This window comes from Thunnus albacares, chromosome 2, assembly GCF_914725855.1.
Source record: "Thunnus albacares chromosome 2, fThuAlb1.1, whole genome shotgun sequence".
Classification (NCBI taxonomy): domain Eukaryota; kingdom Metazoa; phylum Chordata; class Actinopteri; order Scombriformes; family Scombridae; genus Thunnus; species Thunnus albacares.
This window is the reverse complement of record NC_058107.1, coordinates 18,623,181-18,641,455: the sequence shown is the minus strand read 5'-3', so window position 1 is coordinate 18,641,455 and position 18,275 is coordinate 18,623,181. Positions and strand designations below refer to the sequence as shown.

Genomic DNA, 18,275 nt, shown 5'->3' with positions numbered 1-18,275 from the left:
GTGGCTTAGTGTATAATTTGCAGCACAGTAATGAAACTAACAAATATCCGAACATTTGTAAGCTAATTTTTTTTTACATGTGTTGGTGTTTCTTTTGTTAGTTAAAGGGAGCATGGTAGGGTTCCTCATAGCTGAATCATGATGAGGTCACTAAATTGCTGAGCTCAGGTTAGCTCATAGAAACATACAGTTTCCTCCTCCGCTTCCTCTTGTGGCCATTAATAAAATCACAGGCAGTCAATGGAGATGGGGAAACTGCTGCTGCAACAGCACAGGATCCCTGGTTTTGGGATCACTTCTGAAGGAGATAGGTGGTATTAACAGTCTTCAGTGTAATGCTGCGCTGGCTGACTAAATATACATACTGCAGTAGATTACTACTGCTCCTAAAATATGTTATGATGATAAAAAAAATATTAAAATAAAAGTAACAATATCTTTGTAGGGTTATAATTAACATGATTTATGACATGTTTTTTGAGATAAATTGAAGGAAAGGTCCTTTAAAGGACACAAAACCATAAGGTCTTACTCTTCATGCTCTGCTCTTATTGCAGCAATATGAAAACTGGAGGCCCAACCAGCCTGACAGCTTCTTCTCATCTGGTGAGGACTGTGTGGTGATGATCTGGCATGAGGATGGCCAGTGGAATGACGTTCCTTGCAACTACCACCTCACCTTCACTTGCAAGAAGGGCACAGGTAAAGATACAAAAGACACTTACCTGGTTTACTGTTGTATCATCATGTAACTGGTTGGAATTGAAAGATTAAGTCTTGCTCAGAAAGAAAGAAACTTATGAGATGACTTGTAGAATCATGCATAACTTTGAGGAGAAAATCTCTAGGTACAACTCCTCACTTTAATGTTATTGTCTCTTCTGTTCCTTAGTGGCGTGTAGCCAGCCCCCTCTGGTGGAGAATGCATACACCTTTGGTAAGAAGCGAGAGAGGTATGAGATCAACTCACTGGTGAGGTACCAGTGCCGCACAGGCTTTATTCAGAGGCATGTCCCAACTATCCGTTGTCGTGGGGATGGACGGTGGGATATCCCTAAAATCAACTGCATGAACCGTAAGTATAGCAAGTATTGCTGAGAGGATATACATTGCTCTGGGTGTCTAGCCACTGTGTAAGGCACCATCACTGTTTTAGGGCTAATTTATCACTTTTCTCTGACAGCATCGAATTATCAAAGGACCTTCATTAGAAGACATCAGCACAATAGTCTCTACAGCATCAACAACTTCAAGCAATGGCCAAATGAGGCCTTCCGCTTTCACCATCAGCGCTCCAGGGGCAGGAGAGACAGGACTGAGCATAAGAGGAAGAGACAGTGATTGCCATGCACTGTAACATGGCACAACTTCCCCTGAGACGAGAACACATGTCTGTCACTTGTGTGGAAAGAGGAAAAAGATTCTCAAAGGAAAAGCACAAGAGAAAACTCATCAAAGAAACCAAGTGGATAACCTGCAGTTTTCTTGCATTTTGGATGACGATGGAATCTTGACTGAAGTGCCTTTTAAAGAGATGTTGATACATGACTTTTCTTATCAAGGGGCACTGTTTTTTAGCAACGCCAATGTGGATAAAATACTTTCAGCTGGCTACTGGAAAAGCAAAAAAGTACACCCATCATTTTTTTTAATTTCAGAAGTGTTTTCTTTGCCATTAGGTTATCAAATAATACCTTCATGACTGTTGTCTAATACCTTTGTACACCGACTGTGCTATTTAAAATCACCCTAAGTGTTCCTTATTCATAGAAAAAAGCTGTTGAGAAATTATAGCGCTTATGTTATGTAAAGGAATTCATTATGTTGTCGTGCTGTTTTAAGCTGGACTTCATTTTAATGAACATGCATATATATGCATATACATATATTGAAGTTCTCAAATTTTAACTATGTTTATTCTATGTCAAGAGATTCAAGTTTGGCTTCTCATAACACAAATGGAGAAATCAGTGGCAATGACCCGATCATGCAAAGGACTCATCGTTTATTTTAGCAGAATATCATATCACATACATAGAACTGTAAACCCTTTTATAAAGAATCTTTCACTACTCTTAAAACTTTAATCAGCAGAGGCACAAATGCTCATTGTGAAATATGGTTTCATAGCATTGATAATAGTAATGAATCAGATTCCATATTAACGGTATGTGCAAGTCTGGGGAAATTTCACCAAATTACTCATTTAACTGCTGGAGACCTTCTTTGTGGTGGCAGCTTTCAATGTACTAAATTACCACCTTTCATGAGCTCCAGCCTTCACTGGATGTCATTGATGTCTTGTCAAAATAAATGTTTATAGAGATATTTCTATGGAGAGAATTTTTAAAGACTTACTGATGTTTTTTACATATGATACCTTGCATTCTAATATGAGAGATTGCTCTCTAAGTACGGTACGTATCGATAAAGCCTTTGTCCATCAACTATTTTAAAATGAAAGAAGGGAAGTGTGGCTCAAGCAGCCTGTATTTTCTGCTCAAATGTTTTTAGTGCATATCTTACAGTTTGTTGCTACAGTATGTTTACAATAACAGTAATGCTTTTCATAGCCTGATTACACACCAAACAGTCTTTATCTGTTGCTGCTGAGCTGTAGCTTGTGGTAGTTCTCTAGGACCTGCTTTTCTTCTGCACACTTACCCTTTCTGTCATTGTGGTCAATTGAAATCAGCCATTGAGAGAATGTATTTTGTGAAACACTCAAAGACTTGAACATAACGGCTGTTTAAGCAGAGATGTGTATAATTTATTTTCAAGCTGCTCTTGATCTCCATAATTGTTTTATACCCACATGTAAAATATGATGCTGTCATCTGGCCCAGCAGTGCTCTTCATATATTTTATTGTATGTTCAACAGGAGCCACAATCACAGACAGTTTAAATGGAATGCATTGAAGATGAAATATTACTTAACAATATGATGGATTTATATGTTTTTTGTTTTTTTTTTCTTTTTTACATCTTTAATGCCAGCAGTGGACCAAAGAATATGGAGGGCCCCTTTGGCTGCAATATTGTTGTTCTGTAACATTAACAAAATATTTTTACATGTGGATGCATTTTTTAATGGAAACATGTTTTTGTTTTGTCTGCCTGTGAATGTCTGTGTGTTTGTTTCAGCCTTAATGTGCACATAATATCATTTTATATTTATAACATTCGTTTCTTATTTTACAATGTGAATGTCTGGGATGTTTGTGAATTTTTTGAAGAGATCAAACTGTTTTTTTCCTGCTTTAAATCACAAAAGAAATAAAATAAATATATGAATATTATATACTAATAACATTTCATATAGACTTTTTGTATTGGAAATACAGTGTTTGAAAGTTCGGCATGTTCTTCTGTGTTTGTAAGCTTCTTCCAGATGTTGTGTTCATGCTGTGGTTTCACCAGCAGGTAGTGCTATCAGACCAGGCCATAAACCAGAGTGTTTGCGCGTCCAGTACCATGGAAATCGTAATGTGAAGAATTCACACTGAATTCTGTGAATCACAAGTGTAACTTTGTAGAACAATTTTTCCATCATGTTGCTACTATTGAGGGGTCTTGCACATACATCAAGCACTGCTGAGAAACCTATTAGACATGCTCTACAAGCCTCTTAGGAGACAGACAGGGTACATTCAGGGGGAGCAAATAGGAAGTGACTGTGAATTATAGCAAACATATGGAATAAGAACTGGATTAGGGAAAGTGACATTCATGCTGAAATGCGGGAACTCTTGACCTGCATACCACACCACAGTTTTTGGGTTTTTTTTTGGTCAATAGCATGGCTGTACTATAGGAGCTCATCTTGAATGTTAAACAGTTCTTTTGCCTACACGACAGTTTGTGCAGGAAGCAGATGAATTCCCTTGGTGTAAAAACAGAAGCTTTTTGAGTACATTACCGGTGTTCCCAGAGTGCCTTCTTATACAACAATCAGTTGAAGTTCACATTGACACTGGCTAATAGCACAAAGCACCATTACCAGCAAAATTATAAAATACAGTTGGTCATTGTAATCTTTGTGTTAGTTTGGGTTGCTGTTGTTTTCACTGTGATTTCCAACTCTGTCATTAGAGCAAACTTGACTTGTGATTAAAGGCTGCTCCTGGATACCCCAGCGAGAGTAAAACCTACAATCTGCCTCATGAAATGCAGATGTGTCTTGGGTGATCAGTGGAAAAACCTGGACTTCTCCAACCAGGTCTCTATGGGATTTAACAGGCTTTCAGGGTTTGTTTTGCAAAGGAAATGCACACTGGCTCTTCCTGATTTCGTAGGCTTGACAGGCGCCTCAGATTCTGTCTGTCTCAGTCTCTGCAGAGTGTCTATCATTTACTCATTACCCTGCTATTTTCCTCTCCCGTGTAACCTAATCTGGATACCTGTGAGTGACAAACATTTGGGATGTGCCACCATTAGACTTGCTTAAAGATATGCAGTATTTGATTGGAAGAAACCACAAACTGCAAACCAAATGAAAAGCTCAGCATTACTCCTGTAAAACCAAAGACAATGTTTATCTACAATAGCAAATGTTCATCAGTTTTACAGTTTGCCCCGAGCATAAACAAACAAAAGACAAAAAAAAAAAAAGCTCACCTCATGCCAATAGTGTGCCGAAACAAATGTGTTCTGCATTTCCCGAAAGTGTGTACTAGCACAGTTTACTCCTCAGATTTCACTTGAGAATTCAACATTGTTAGGATTTTCTATGCTGAAAATTGTGTGAAAAGTTTTGCAAAATCCCTGTTTTTCTTCAGTTCCAATCTGCTGCAGGGTCCAACGAACAGAGAGCTCGCATCAATGGACTTTTCACCATCACATTTACATTTGTCTAGTATTTCACTGCTGTATCACCCTAAATCTGACCCAATTCCCATGCATTCCCACAAGAAGCCTTTAAGACTGGGGTACTGTTCCCTTTGTCCAGCTCAGTGGTGGGCTGCCAGCCTAGCACTGAATAAAAAAAGCCAAAGAATAAATAAATGTGAGGAGAGTCCTCTAATCTTAAGTCCTCTCAACGACATGAGTCCATGCCAGATACATGGCCCCTAATTTGGCAGCTTAAACAATACAGTTTAAATCTCTAATTAAAATTCTGCATTACCACATATAAAACATGCTGATTTTGTTCCAGTGGAAATAAAAACGTTCCTTGTTGTTAAAACTACAAATAAAAGGGACAGTTTCAGAAATTTATTTAAAAGTTGTATTCTTTATTTCAACTTGCTTTGTTGAAAAAGGTACATGGCAATAAGATACAAAAATACCTTCACCTTTTTTCATGCACAAGTGTGTAAAAAGTTTTGCTTTTACAAACAATGCACCACCATATTACCACATGTAACCTGCAGTAAGTACCATATGTCAGTGCCCAGGGTTAGGAAAAGAAATGAGATAAAGTAACAAAAAGCATAACACAAAACTGTTCCTGAAAGCTAAAAAGAAGAGTGCTGTTTGTAACAGTTTTAGATTACCAGCTCTGTATGTCCAGAATATGCTCAGTGTAGTCAACAGAAAACCATTAGAGACAATATACAGTATACTAATTGTTTACTGGTTTTGATTCTACTTAACTCCAAAATACTTATTCAGATTCAATCACTATAGCATGATTAACAATGAATCCTTATTTTGCAGTACAAGTGATCATCAGTATTAATCAGGAGTGCCAGTGGAACTGTATCATTTACAGCTCATAACCTCAGTAACAATTTGTGAAACTGTCTCAGCAGAGTGGATCTCCATTCAGCTAATCCATGTGTTAGTTGTATTTGTAACTACTGTAAAATTAGATTTTCTATATTATCTAATTGCTACTAATGTTTGACAATCAGGGGTATGTTTTGGTAAAAGGTGGTTTTCAGGGCAGAAGGAGAAAATTTGTACTTTTTCAGCATTCATTAGTATTTAGATGAAATAGTACTGTTTTATATGTGCCAGCTATGAATAGTTCAATAACAGAACTAAAAACTATACAAATAACCTTCAAGTGACTGAATCTGTATTTTTCTTAAAAAACAAACAAACAAACAAACAAAAAACATTATGAATGTGTAGAAAACTATAGTGACAAACATTAAAAAAGTAAAAACATTTTGTTCAGTAAATGTCTTTCAAATTGTAATTGGGAATTGATCTAATGGGAGCTATCACTGCAGAATAGGTCACAGTCCAAGACATTTTACATTCACTTTCTCGTTAAACAGTAAATTTAATCACAACTCCTCAGGTTGAAGAGCCTTTTTTTGCAGTTAAAGATGTGAAAATGAACACCTCCAATAGCTCAACAGTGGTTGTCAGGTTATGCTCATGACTCTGTAATCAATTTATGGTATTTCTATGAAATGATAATTGAGATATGTATCACAATGTTTTGTTCTTTAGACAAATTTTAAAGCAACAATAACATCTGCACATGAGCATACCTGCTCTAAACCTTGAACTTCACACATCTAATCATTCTGTGGAAGACAAACCAAACTTAGATGATGTCTCTCAACCATCAAGTTCTTGTCTCTGTCACTTTAACACTGTTGCCCTTTACCCAACAGTCTGTAAAATTAATGAATGCACAGTTAGAGAAAAACAAAACTCAATGGCTACAAAGTATTTTGTCAATCATCGCATATGGATGTAAAGTGTACAGTATTTGTTTTCTAGGAGTTAAAAAGGTTATCACAGTTTCTGAAAGGTGTTGAAATCATGCTAGTTAAGATCCAAAGCGTATCTGCTTTATTGTTGATTTTACTGGTTGTGGTTGTTGCTGCTCTTTGGTGGTTATGGCTTCCCTACTCTCCTCTACCCCTTCACTGATAAGCCTTGAAGCAATAGACGCCATAGAGCTTTTGATCCCTGTCTGGGAATCCAACAAAGCGCACTGCAGCTTCGGTGGGGCTGCAGTTCTTGCGGGGCCTGGAGATAGGGTAGCGGACACTACCATCAGCCAACCAGCCAGCATCGCAGCGATCGTAGCCTTCCAGCTTCCAGGCAGAGTACATCTGGCCCACCTTAGCGATCTCTGAACCATCGTCTAAGCATGCCTGCACAGCCTCGTGAAAGGTCAGCCTTTCTGGCTGGACCAGCCAATAGAAAGTTCCTGACAGCAGAGAAAGCAAAACAGGTGGTCAGGACAAGAATTTCCTTTTTTCTAGATACAATGCTTCAAGTAGTTTACATATTGGTCTACCAAGTTATGCTACACAAAGCAATTTTTTAACAAAACCATGAAATTGGTGCATGGTGCAATCCTACCATGAGAATATTGAATCAAGGCAATGGATAAACAAGCTAAATACTCACCCTTCAATGCAGAAGCAAAGCAGAACACATCGTACTGGCTCAACTTGTTACGCCGACCATAGTTTCTAAGGCCAGGCCCGTTGTTGGAACCACCGCAAGGCCCTCTTGGTTTGGTGATTGGATACTGCACTGTGCCATCATCCAGCCAGCCAGCATTGCACCAGTCCAGGCCACCTTTCCAGGCCTCAAACAGCTGGTCAAAGGTGGCAATCACAGCATCCTGGTTCGTGCAGGCCTGCACAGCGTCTTGGAAGTTCAGGTTGTAGCGGCCTTCATAGGGGGAGTATGGGAACACAATGCCTGAGCGAGACAGAGGACACAAAATTAACATGATAACATATCATAATATTTGTCTGAATGGAGATCCATTCCTGATAAAAGATACCAAATTAAATAATATGGCCATGTACAACACATAAGTTATCACATTGTTGCACTGTACAGAATCTTTGGTTTAATTTCTCTCCACTTAGATGCTGATATACAGCAATTCAGGCCAGTAGATATATAAAGATTGTGTGTCTTGGAGTCCATTGCAGTCTCTCCAGGGAAGCCAGCTGAGCTGCCATGAGATATGTTTAGTTTTATGTTATTGAATGTAGGCCTATTAGTCACTCAGGTCCAGCAGCTTGCAGAATGTCGGCATTGTCTCCAGAGGCCAGACTTTGCTAACTTATGAATTTAGTGCTTGTCTAGCCCCTTGCAGGGAAGAAAAGATCATCTCATGCAAACTAGGTGTTAAGTTCTGCTTCATTAAAGATCAAAGCAGTGGGCTCTAAACTGCTCTAACTGCATGGATCAAACAAGAAGTATTTAAATAATAATTTAAAAATGAATCCACACATCCGTGCAATCTAACTCAAGGGAAATATGTTGACCGAAAGACTGCACATATTTGGTTAAAAATATTCTGTTAAGACTACTTTAGTCTAAAGTTACATGTGTTTGCCTAGCCTCTGTCCAGATTGATCCTTCCCACATGTGGAAAACTATCAACAAAAAGTAGATGGGAGCTGACCTTTTGTCCAGAAGAACTTTAACATGCGGCAAGGATTTAATATGTCACCATGCAAGGATTCAGAAATCTATGAATAAATATGTTGATAACCCTAGCTGGCATGAAAAGCAGATTCTCTTTGTATGGCACATTTGAGAGGGAAAACAATTTAATGATTATAAAATCTGATAAGTAAGTCAGATGTCTGACCATGTGGACTGGAAAAGATGGAAAATGTGTTTCTGTTTACTGATGTTGAACAGTATTCAAATGTCATCATGACTAAATCACTGCAGTGGATTGAAAAAATCAACACAAGCTGTCTGTTCTTTTGTTTTGCCTCTTCCATGAGAAAGGGAGAGGTGAATGTTTTTAATCGCTAGAAACATACACATTGTTAAGGAAGATGGTTTATCCTGAACAATGCATTTTTTAAAACGGAACAGGTACAAAAATGGTCTGATGAAAATAAAATATACACTAATGTCATTACAACTGGAATTTCAACATATACTTTAAGTATATGTTGAACCAAAAAAAAAAAAAAAAACAGGATTTACCATCAATTTTGCTAGCTTGCACCTCCAAGAAAACATCTTGCATTATGTCATCCATCCCATTGATGATCTCACAGCGGTACTTTCCCGTGTCATCCACGGAGAGGTCAGTCATTATTAGGGAGGCATCTTCATTGTCTTGCTCCTGCAGAAAGACACGGTCCACGAAGTTTCCATAGGTGTTCCTGTGGAACCCCATAGAAGTCAGCACCTCCTCATTCAGAGCCTCATCCTCCGCTACCTTGGTCCATTTGATTCGGATACCACCAACGATACCAAAGGCATAGCTGTCTTTGGCCATGTACCGGCAGGGCAAAGTGACATTGGCACCAAGCTCAGCAAAAACCTTTGTAAAAGTTGGAAAAGCTGGAAAAGAGGAGAACATGATAGTTTGACGATAGGCCTATAATACTTGGATATTATGTAATGTTTATATAAACTTGAACTACAATTAATGCATTGATTCTAAAGATTGAATCAGAACATTTTTGAGTTGTGTTTGGCATGAAACTGACGCAGCATGAGAAAACACCAGAAAAGGAAAAATGCCTGCACACTGCTCTCTGGTTCCCTGTTTTTAAATTTATGTTATCTGATGTAGTTTTCCTTTTTTGTACATAATTGTTGCACAGCACCTGTGAAGCAAATGTTATGGCCTGCATATACTGTTCAGAATATTACACCATACACATGCACACACACATGCAGTTACAGCTAAAGGCATTCTCTCACACACCAAACTATCAAAGTGTCTGGGGGGTATCCTGTTTGGTTTATTAGATACAGTATTGGACACCAGCCAATGCTCAGACCCTGGAGTCAATGGTCTTCTTCAGGCTCCTTCCTGCTCTTGTCAGTTCTGACACTTATAAACCTTTGGCTCCTCTGAATTGACCCCCAAAATAAAGTGCTTATCTTTCATCCGCTCCATCTGATTTGTATAAAGTATGTAGGTCACCCAGCAAATAACAGGAAAAGTTAGCAGATAACACAGTTAATGCAGAATCTAGCTGATAAATGTATTTGCAAACAAAATGGGGGTTGTCCTGCAGATTCTTACTTATTCCCTTCTTGTAGTATTGCTCTATCCATTTCTCTTTTCTAAGCAGACCACAATTTAACTTAAAACAGCAGGTCATTTGTGTCTCAACATGGGTTCCTACAATCTCCCTGACCTCTATATTGAGACCTCACAGGGTTTGCTTAGTTAAGAAGACCCCAACCAGTGAGGGGTGGCCTGTGCCAGGCAGTAATAGGCACCAGATGGACTGATGTAAACAACCCTTGACCCCTGTCATGACACGTACAGCCTTGAACAATCAACCTTGTAAGTGGAGTCAAGATCTAAAATGCACAGGACATGTAATATAATGTGGTAATTAACTAACTGAGTAATCATTGTGTTTAAACTGGCTTTTTAGATAGAAGTAGTCTGCAGACATAACCATTAATCTTATGCAACCAGGCAGTTTTTGGCTGAATCCAGATCCAATGCTTAATCGTAGTCCCTTGAGTGTCTGTAGCCATGTCTTATATTCACTAGGAAAAAAAAAAAAAGTAGGCTGCTCTGCTTTTGATTTATTTTATACGCACTCACTCAATATGGATGATCTGTGCCTGAAGTAGTCTATCTCTACTTTCTGAATGAGGATGCCAACAATTGTTCTTAGGCGCCTCATTTTGAGCAGCCACACCAGAGCCATGACTGGAATACTGTGTCACTGGCTCTTCAGTAGGGAAAACGTTTCCCACATGGGCAATGCAAGAAATAATTGGAGCCACTGGCTTGCTGCCTTCCACTCTGATCAACCCATAATCTGCCCCCATCCACAGACAGAGGAGTGACACTAAAACAACTTCTAATCAAGCCCGTGTCTAAACTGTCTCAATCCTCCATTCTAACCACACAGTAGGCGCGTGTCTGAACTTTGTTCAGTGGCCGTCAGATCATTAGTATTGAGCTCTCCTGCAGAAGGATTTAATTAGCAGAAGCACTGCTGACAGACCAAATCTACCCTTCAATCCCACCTTTTCCACTTTTTCCTCCATTTCTTTCATAAGGCTGCATATGCCAGAGACTGCTGCTACCACACCCAGTAGCCTCACTTGCCTCTTGACTGGTCAGCAACATGCCAGCTAGGAAACACCCTTTTGCCGCTGCTAATAACTTATGTTTTCGAAAGAAGTGCAGAGTTTAAAAGCAGTCTGGACAAGATTCCACATTGCCTGTTTTGCCAGTAATGACTCAATGCTTTACCGTGCCTCATTAATTCTCTGCATGGGTAGCAGTTGTATAAAGTGTGATTGAAACCTGAAGAACCCGGAACGACTAAACTGCTAATCAAAAGCCCTGGCAAAGGTGAAGGTGACATCAACATCATCTTACCTTGTGTGATGCCATCCAACATTTATGCCTAAAAATTTCCAAATTTCTAATTCATACTCAGGAAATAAGAGTAGACGGAATGAAGACTTTCATTGTACAGTCTTATGGGACATTGTTCTACCCAGAGATGAATAGCAACCTCTGGATGTGATTTGTGGAAGGAGGAGATTGATTAAACATCACAGTGCCAACATAATGCTGAGAAAAGAGCTTGAAATGAAATATAGAATACGTCCTGACCTAAAACCTTAGGAACTCTGCCTCAAAGACATATTTTAGAAATACTGGCGTGAACTTGAAAGAAATGATGCCTGAGAGACAGCAGTAGCAGACAGAGAGGCAGGCATGTTGAAAGTAATTCCATACTCTTTCCTGCTCCTGCAGTTACCAGCAGACACATGTCCCACAGGAGAATGTGGCCCCAGCCATGTGGTGCACACTACACTCATAAAGCAACAGCCTGTTGTGTGTACTTAGCCTTCTGGGAAGAGAAGGAAGCCTTTCTTTTCTTTGTCGCCCCTCAGACCAAATCTTATTTGTATAAGACTCTCTGAGGTTAAAGGTGTCGCATTTAACATACAAATGGGTCATCAAAATAATTCAGAACCATTTCTATCTGGAATTCTTTGTGAAGAGTGTAGCTAGGAGTGAAAACACAACAAAGAAGTAAATGAGCATATGTGTAAGACAATAAAAAAGCTCTGCATCTGCAGCCAAGACCTACTGCCATTTTATGAGAGAGCACAATTCTCTCTCACTCTGTAAAAGGCTGCATTAGCAAGTGATTGGAACCATCTGCTTCTTTGTAACACCAAATTGTAAATTAACAACAACAGTACAATGGTCCAAATCTACTCAATGACCTATATATTCTGAAACTACTGGAGTCTAATTATGCTGTTAAATCCTGAAACATAGTTTGCACTGTTACAGTTATTGAATTTATTGAATGAGCAAAATGTTTAATTGGCTGAAATCTCTCCTCTATGAAAGGATAGAAATCTGCAGAGAGCAGTGGCTGCATGTTTATATCAACGTGTGCACAGCCACACCCTCTGACAGACATGAGATACAACATCACAGCTTTTCTCTCTTCTGTTGCCTGCCCGCTTGTGTCAATATGGAGAAAGAATTAACAAGCGAAGCTGGGACAAACACAGCAGGGCAACTCCTACACACTAAGTTCAATAAACTCTTCCTCATGCATAACAAGCACAAACATAAAGTATGGGTGCAGATTGCTCACATGGGTACACATACTCAATCCCCAGCACACATGTCCAGGAGACTTGTCACCAGAGACATTTGTTAAATTTCACTCAAATTTAATGAACACATACACAGTAGCACTAAACATGGTTCCATCAATGTCTCATGTCCTAACCTGAACACATTTTAAACTCAGCCCCCAACCTCAGCCAATTTCCAGGCAAGCCCCTTTTCCCACCCAGCCCTAGCAACCATGCCAAGTCTCAGTTACCAACAGCCACACTAAGCATTAGACTTAACAGACTATTACCTCACAGGGAAAGACAGAGTCATTTGGCTGCTGTTCAGCATGGGGCTCTATACGTTTGGCTACGGGTCGTTAATCTTAACTTTGCTTCTGTCAGGCCACTGCCTGACTGCCTGTTACTGTGGCGGATTTCCAAAAGCTCCCAGTGCCAGAATGAGTCAGTAGGTATAAGGACAGGCAACGCCCCGTGAACAGGCAGAGAATACACTGCTCATATGGCTAGTAAAAGACTATACTGTACTTTATGGAACAATGATTCTGAGCTGAGCCAATGCTTTTTCATAATGTAGACAGTGAGGTCATGTATAAACATGCATGCACTGTACACACACACACACACGCACACACGCACACACGCACACACACACACACACACACACACACACACACACACACACACACACACTTGTGACATCACTGGCCAATGGGAGTAATTTCAATGTTTGGATAAAAAAAGCATCATCTCCTACAAGAGTGAAACTATTTTCCCTGCAGACAAGCCATTTCCTCCCGTTTTGGAAAAGAGAGAGCTGAGACATCCCTAATTTGACATCTACTGAGTCAGCTTGCAGGGCTGCTGAAAGCGCATTAAATATCACTCAATACATATAACATGAGATATGGGTTTCAAGCTAGCCGTTTTTGTCTTCTTTCACCACAGCACCCATCTCATTGTGTCATCCTGTAGGCAGGTGTGAATTTGAATTATAACAGCCTCATGATGGAGTGCAGGCACTTGCTGATAAGACTTCTTTCTTCGTTTTCATTTTCTGTCTGCCACAGGGAGAACAAGACAGAAAACTGATAAAATGACAGAAAAAAAAACGACAAAAGGTCAAAACTTTGCTGCGGGAAACTCCTGACCATTTTTGCACTCTAAGAAGAATTTATATCCAAAAAGTTAAAAGCCCTACTCGCCTATTTTCAGACACAGAGGCACCTGTGACCAATTTTAAGGGTGCACCCAGTAGTATTAGTGGTGTGGTCCTCATTAAGTAGTGCAGGCAGTGAGCCTCTATGAATGACAGGGTGATTTATTCACCAGCTGGATCATGCTGTGGTGGTCTGTATGCAGCAAGTAAATGAGTCAATGGTGAGTCACACTGTGTCTGTGTGTGTGTTTCCCCAGAGACAACTTGTTACCTACTGCTACAATGACTCTGTTGTTACACGAACTTGTGCTGTGCTACCACTTTTGCTCAGGTCTCTTACACAGCTCATCTACTTCTTCTTCTTCTTCTTTAAGCATGTATACACTCACACACACAAACATGCATTCACCAAGGATGGTAACAGACAGCATACAATCATCCACATATTTCAATATCACAACTTTTTTTTTTCTACATAAATTGAATCTTACCTGATATTGGTGCAGGAGTAGTCGTCATCTGACTGTACACACTGCCAGCCAGGGTCAGGGAGAATATAGTGATGCACAGCAGACTTGTCATTTTCTCTTTTTTTCACACAAAAGCCCTCTTCAATGAAAATATAAATATAAAATTCAAAAAGAAAAATCTGCACTTGTTATCTAAGCAGTAAATATTTTAGGAGAGCTGAATTTTATCTTAAAATGTTAACAAAGTTTCTTCTTTTTTGATTTTCTTTTAATTTTTATTCATGTAGCCTCTTTCTTTCTTTCTATGCAGCAGCCGCCTGGTGCTACAGGAAAGTTTGGGCTCCTTAGAAGTCCAGACAAGTGCCTTTTATTGTAGCCTAGCATGGTTGAGACCACTCCCCCTCCCCTCAGCCCATCACCATGCACAGCTCTATACTGGCTCCCCTTTGCCACATTATGTATGAAAAACTCCCTCCTGTCCCATGGGAAAATGGGAGATACAGTGAAACTCCAGCCAACTGACCTGCAGATAATTATGTGCAATGATTGCAGTGATTAATACAGTTCAGTAAAAACTACACAACATTAAAGTTGATTAGATATTAATTTATCTTCATTAGAGGCTGATGAAGCAATGAGTGAAATATGATCTTAAAATACAGATTTGCATCCATAGTCCCATGACTAATGTGGTTATTACAATTTCTGTATGTTTTCACTCTGTTAACTCTGATTCAGTCTGGTTTAACGTTCCATTACATTTTTTTTGTATTTATAGTCTTTTTGTTAGTATTTATTTATGTATGTATTTATTATTATTTATTATAAGTTGAATAGTGTTGTCATGTTTAGCTCTGAACTCTGTAAATGGCCTGAACACTTCCCCCATGTTCAAACACACACACCCACAAACACCAACACTTGGGATAAAAGTGATGTGTAGTCACTTTACAGCCCTGTTGGCTGATATGTTTGATGCAAGATCATTAAATCCAAAAAGATCATAAAAATGATGTATGCAGTAGGTCCTCCTACTTCATACTTTTGCCTCGTCCTCTTTTGCTTCTTTTATTTATTAATCTCCCTTCTCTTTCCTCTCTTTCTTTCCCCTGTAACATTTACTCTGTGCAATCATTAAAGGCCACATTTTTCTCTTTCACTGGTCCTATTTGAGAGTTGTTTGATAAATGTCTGTAACCAAGAAAGTAAGAGAGTGAATTTGTTAATACCCATCTGCCCTTTTAAACATTTCCACAGTTACCTTAAATTATGTGAACATTTTTCTCTCTGTCTCTTCTGATGCTGTAACAGAGCAGAGGCATCAGAGCAGCTCTAGGGAGGCAGGACATGGATTTGCGACCAGTCATGGGCTAAGGGGGCCTGTGTGGTCTCTCCTAAACGTTTTCTCAGCCGCCTAGTTTGTCTCTGAGAGATGGCAAAGCTGGGAGTGGAGCAACACGCTGCAGATGCTGTTCTGTAGCACTCCATCAATGAGGTTATTACAGCTGGGGCAACTCAAACACTCTCTCTTTTTCTTGCTACTCTGCCCTGTCTGTCAAGTCCCTCAAACCCCACAGAGATGGAAACTGAGTACATGGTGGGCCTCTGTTGTATATTCTAAACTCCCAGCTTGCCCTGGGCACATCCTCTCCGCCCCAACCTTGAATCCTCCAATCTGCTGGAGATCTAAGGAACTGTTACATAAGGCAGCCTTATCCCCTGTACACAGGGTGAAATTATAAACATACATGGCCTCGGTGTGAGGGCACAGTCTCCTCCTGACACAGGCTGTGAGCTTAAACCAGAGCTGCAATCATGTACAGCATCATGGCAGCATCTGTGCTCTGAGGGTATCAAAGCCAATGTAGTCCCCAGTTGTACCAGCATTGTTAACAATAGGATTGCTACAGAGAGGCAAGCACTTCCCTCCCTCCCAGCAAACAGTCATTTGTGAGAACACAATAGTCTGGCAAACATGTGTTTGAAAGAATTGTCTTTTATGTTACAATATTCCCATTCAGTCCTGCTTGACAAAGGAGTTCAAAGAAGAATAGGTTGGCAGTGCTCATGCAGGGTGTATACATGACGGAGGTGTAAAAGAACCAGTAAAATCAACAAAAAGTGTTACATAGCTTACCATGGGTTGCCAATCCATCAGCAGATATCTAAGCCACATTACGAAACTGTAAATATTTTGGTGGTCAACCTAATTGTGTTTGAAAGAGCTTGGCAGTTCATATGAGAACTACAGTTTGGCTCTGGGTTTGGAGAAACTTCATGGCTTGTACAGTACTCATTTTGGGATTTTGGTTCAACATGAACTCCTGAGTGTTCTCTGCTGATGAAATTTGAGTGATGAAATGTTACATAAGTCCTGTAATGATCAACAGCATGAGGGGAAACACAGATACTAACAAGGACATTGCTGATTTATGTAATTTAAGGAATAGATACAGATAGATAGATCTTTAGAGAGATATCTACTGCAGATATTTCCTCCTCATAAATTGCTTCAGTTTTCATTGACCATGTTTTAAAGGTTCTATTTGTAAAAATCTCATTAGTGACACCGGTGGCCGTTAAGTTAGCTGCAGTCAACACGCTGTTGCTCACACTCACTCGCGGAGCAAGCAGGCGTGAGCCTATTGCTGGAGGTGGTGTCCTTTTCCTTGCTTACACTTCTCATAATAACTAATTAAATTAAAAGAAAATCAAAAAAGAAGAAACTTTGTTAACATTTTAAGATAAAATTCAGCTCTCCATAATAACATAATCTCTAATGTTGTGTTTTGCACCGTGTTTCAGCAAAGCATCGCTCACTCCCAGTCAGTCAGCCACTGCTACGCTGTGGCTGTTTGCCAGTGAGAGCCAATCCGCGCCGCCCAACCTGTAAAAATACGCGTTTAATCAACCACCCGAACCTGACCTGACCCACAAACCACCAACTTTTTTTTTACCAAGTGCGTGTTTCCTAAACACCAGTAGGCTCATGGAGCTGTGGCCTGGAAGCAACGCGCTGTGGTTGGGAAGCAAGACACTGCTGTTGGGAAGCAGCGTGCTGCAGCCGTGGAGAAACATGCTGTGGCCGGGGAGCAACACACTGCGGTTTTGTTGTGAAATGTGTGCTTATTACGACCTTTGAACTACCAGCGGTGGAAAAAACAAAACAGGTAAGCTATGTTCTGCTATAGTTCTGTTTTAGTTGTGTGTGCTGAGGAGAAGGCAACTTGTCATTGTGGCGGTGTTTTGTTGTGAAAAGTGTTGTTTCTACTTGGTCCGTTTTTGTCTGTTGACGTTAGCGGGAGAGAGGCAAGGCATTCAGGAGCGCACAAAAACGTCACATCCTTTGGATTTTTGCGGAAAATCCAGCCCGGGTCTTTCACTTACAAATCAGTCCACAGACTGTTACAGGTAACCAAGAAAGTCAGAGAAGGTCTCACTTTTTAAGTTACGTAACAACTCATTCACTCATTGGCAATAAAAAGTGATTATTACATGTAAATTGCTTCACAATTCGTACATATAGAACCTTTAACTTTTTTGTTTTGCTATGCTTTTGGATGCACAGCTACTTCCATCTGCATGTCCTGCTCCGCTACAGGAGCCAAATACAAGACCTTTAATCATGACATGTTCTGCTTGAATGGTATAATGGAAGTAGATTTGTTGTCTGGAGAAATGCATTCCCGATGACGTATCCAGAAGGAGACCTGGCTGATTTTGACATCAAAACAAAAAAGGAATGGAAAACGGATATATCCCCACATTTTACATATGTAGAAATTTATCAAAACACCTAGGCCTGACTTCAAACATGTCACAGAAACACATCAAAAAACACAAAGGCAGCACTTTCTCTGAAAGTTTTCCACTATCTCTCCTGTATGTGACTACAAGGAGTTAATTCATGTGCTTAGTGATGAGAGAGTGAATCAAGAAAGTCTGTGTTGCCAGACAAGCAGCACTATAGATTAGTCATTGGCATCTCCATGAATACCACTTTTCCAGTACTGGCAATGTCAATGTCTGTTGATACAAGCCATACCACTAAAGTAAACATGTGTGTATCAATTTTTGCATATGTCTTTATACTTGTGCACGTTTATACATGCACAATAAGTACAGAATGTACTGGCCTGTATAAATGTATATTGAA

General features: G+C 39.8%; 2 protein-coding genes across 3 annotated transcripts in view; one reads left to right on the top strand and one right to left on the bottom strand.

Annotated features, from left to right (window-relative positions):
* LOC122994944 (versican core protein-like) overlaps nucleotides 1–2,443 on the top strand; it is a 43,622-nt gene extending 41,179 nt beyond the window's left edge. For both annotated transcript variants that reach the window (XM_044369774.1, XM_044369765.1), the window contains 3 exons: nucleotides 558–702; nucleotides 893–1,075; nucleotides 1,184–2,443. In XM_044369774.1, the coding sequence (XP_044225709.1) occupies nucleotides 558–702; nucleotides 893–1,075; nucleotides 1,184–1,341 (486 nt within the window). In that variant the 3' untranslated portion in view covers nucleotides 1,342–2,443. The remainder of the gene's footprint in view (nucleotides 1–557; nucleotides 703–892; nucleotides 1,076–1,183) is intronic.
* A 2,869-nt stretch (nucleotides 2,444–5,312) lies between these two features.
* On the bottom strand, nucleotides 5,313–14,459 carry LOC122994937 (hyaluronan and proteoglycan link protein 1-like). Its single transcript, XM_044369752.1, has 4 exons — nucleotides 14,141–14,459; nucleotides 8,879–9,241; nucleotides 7,322–7,621; nucleotides 5,313–7,118 (listed from the first exon to the last, which is right to left on the bottom strand). The coding sequence occupies exons 1-4, from the start codon at nucleotides 14,229–14,231 to the stop codon at nucleotides 6,829–6,831; spliced, it is 1,044 nt and encodes a 347-aa protein (XP_044225687.1). The 5' UTR covers nucleotides 14,232–14,459; the 3' UTR covers nucleotides 5,313–6,828.
* Between the last annotated feature and the right edge of the window lie 3,816 nt (nucleotides 14,460–18,275).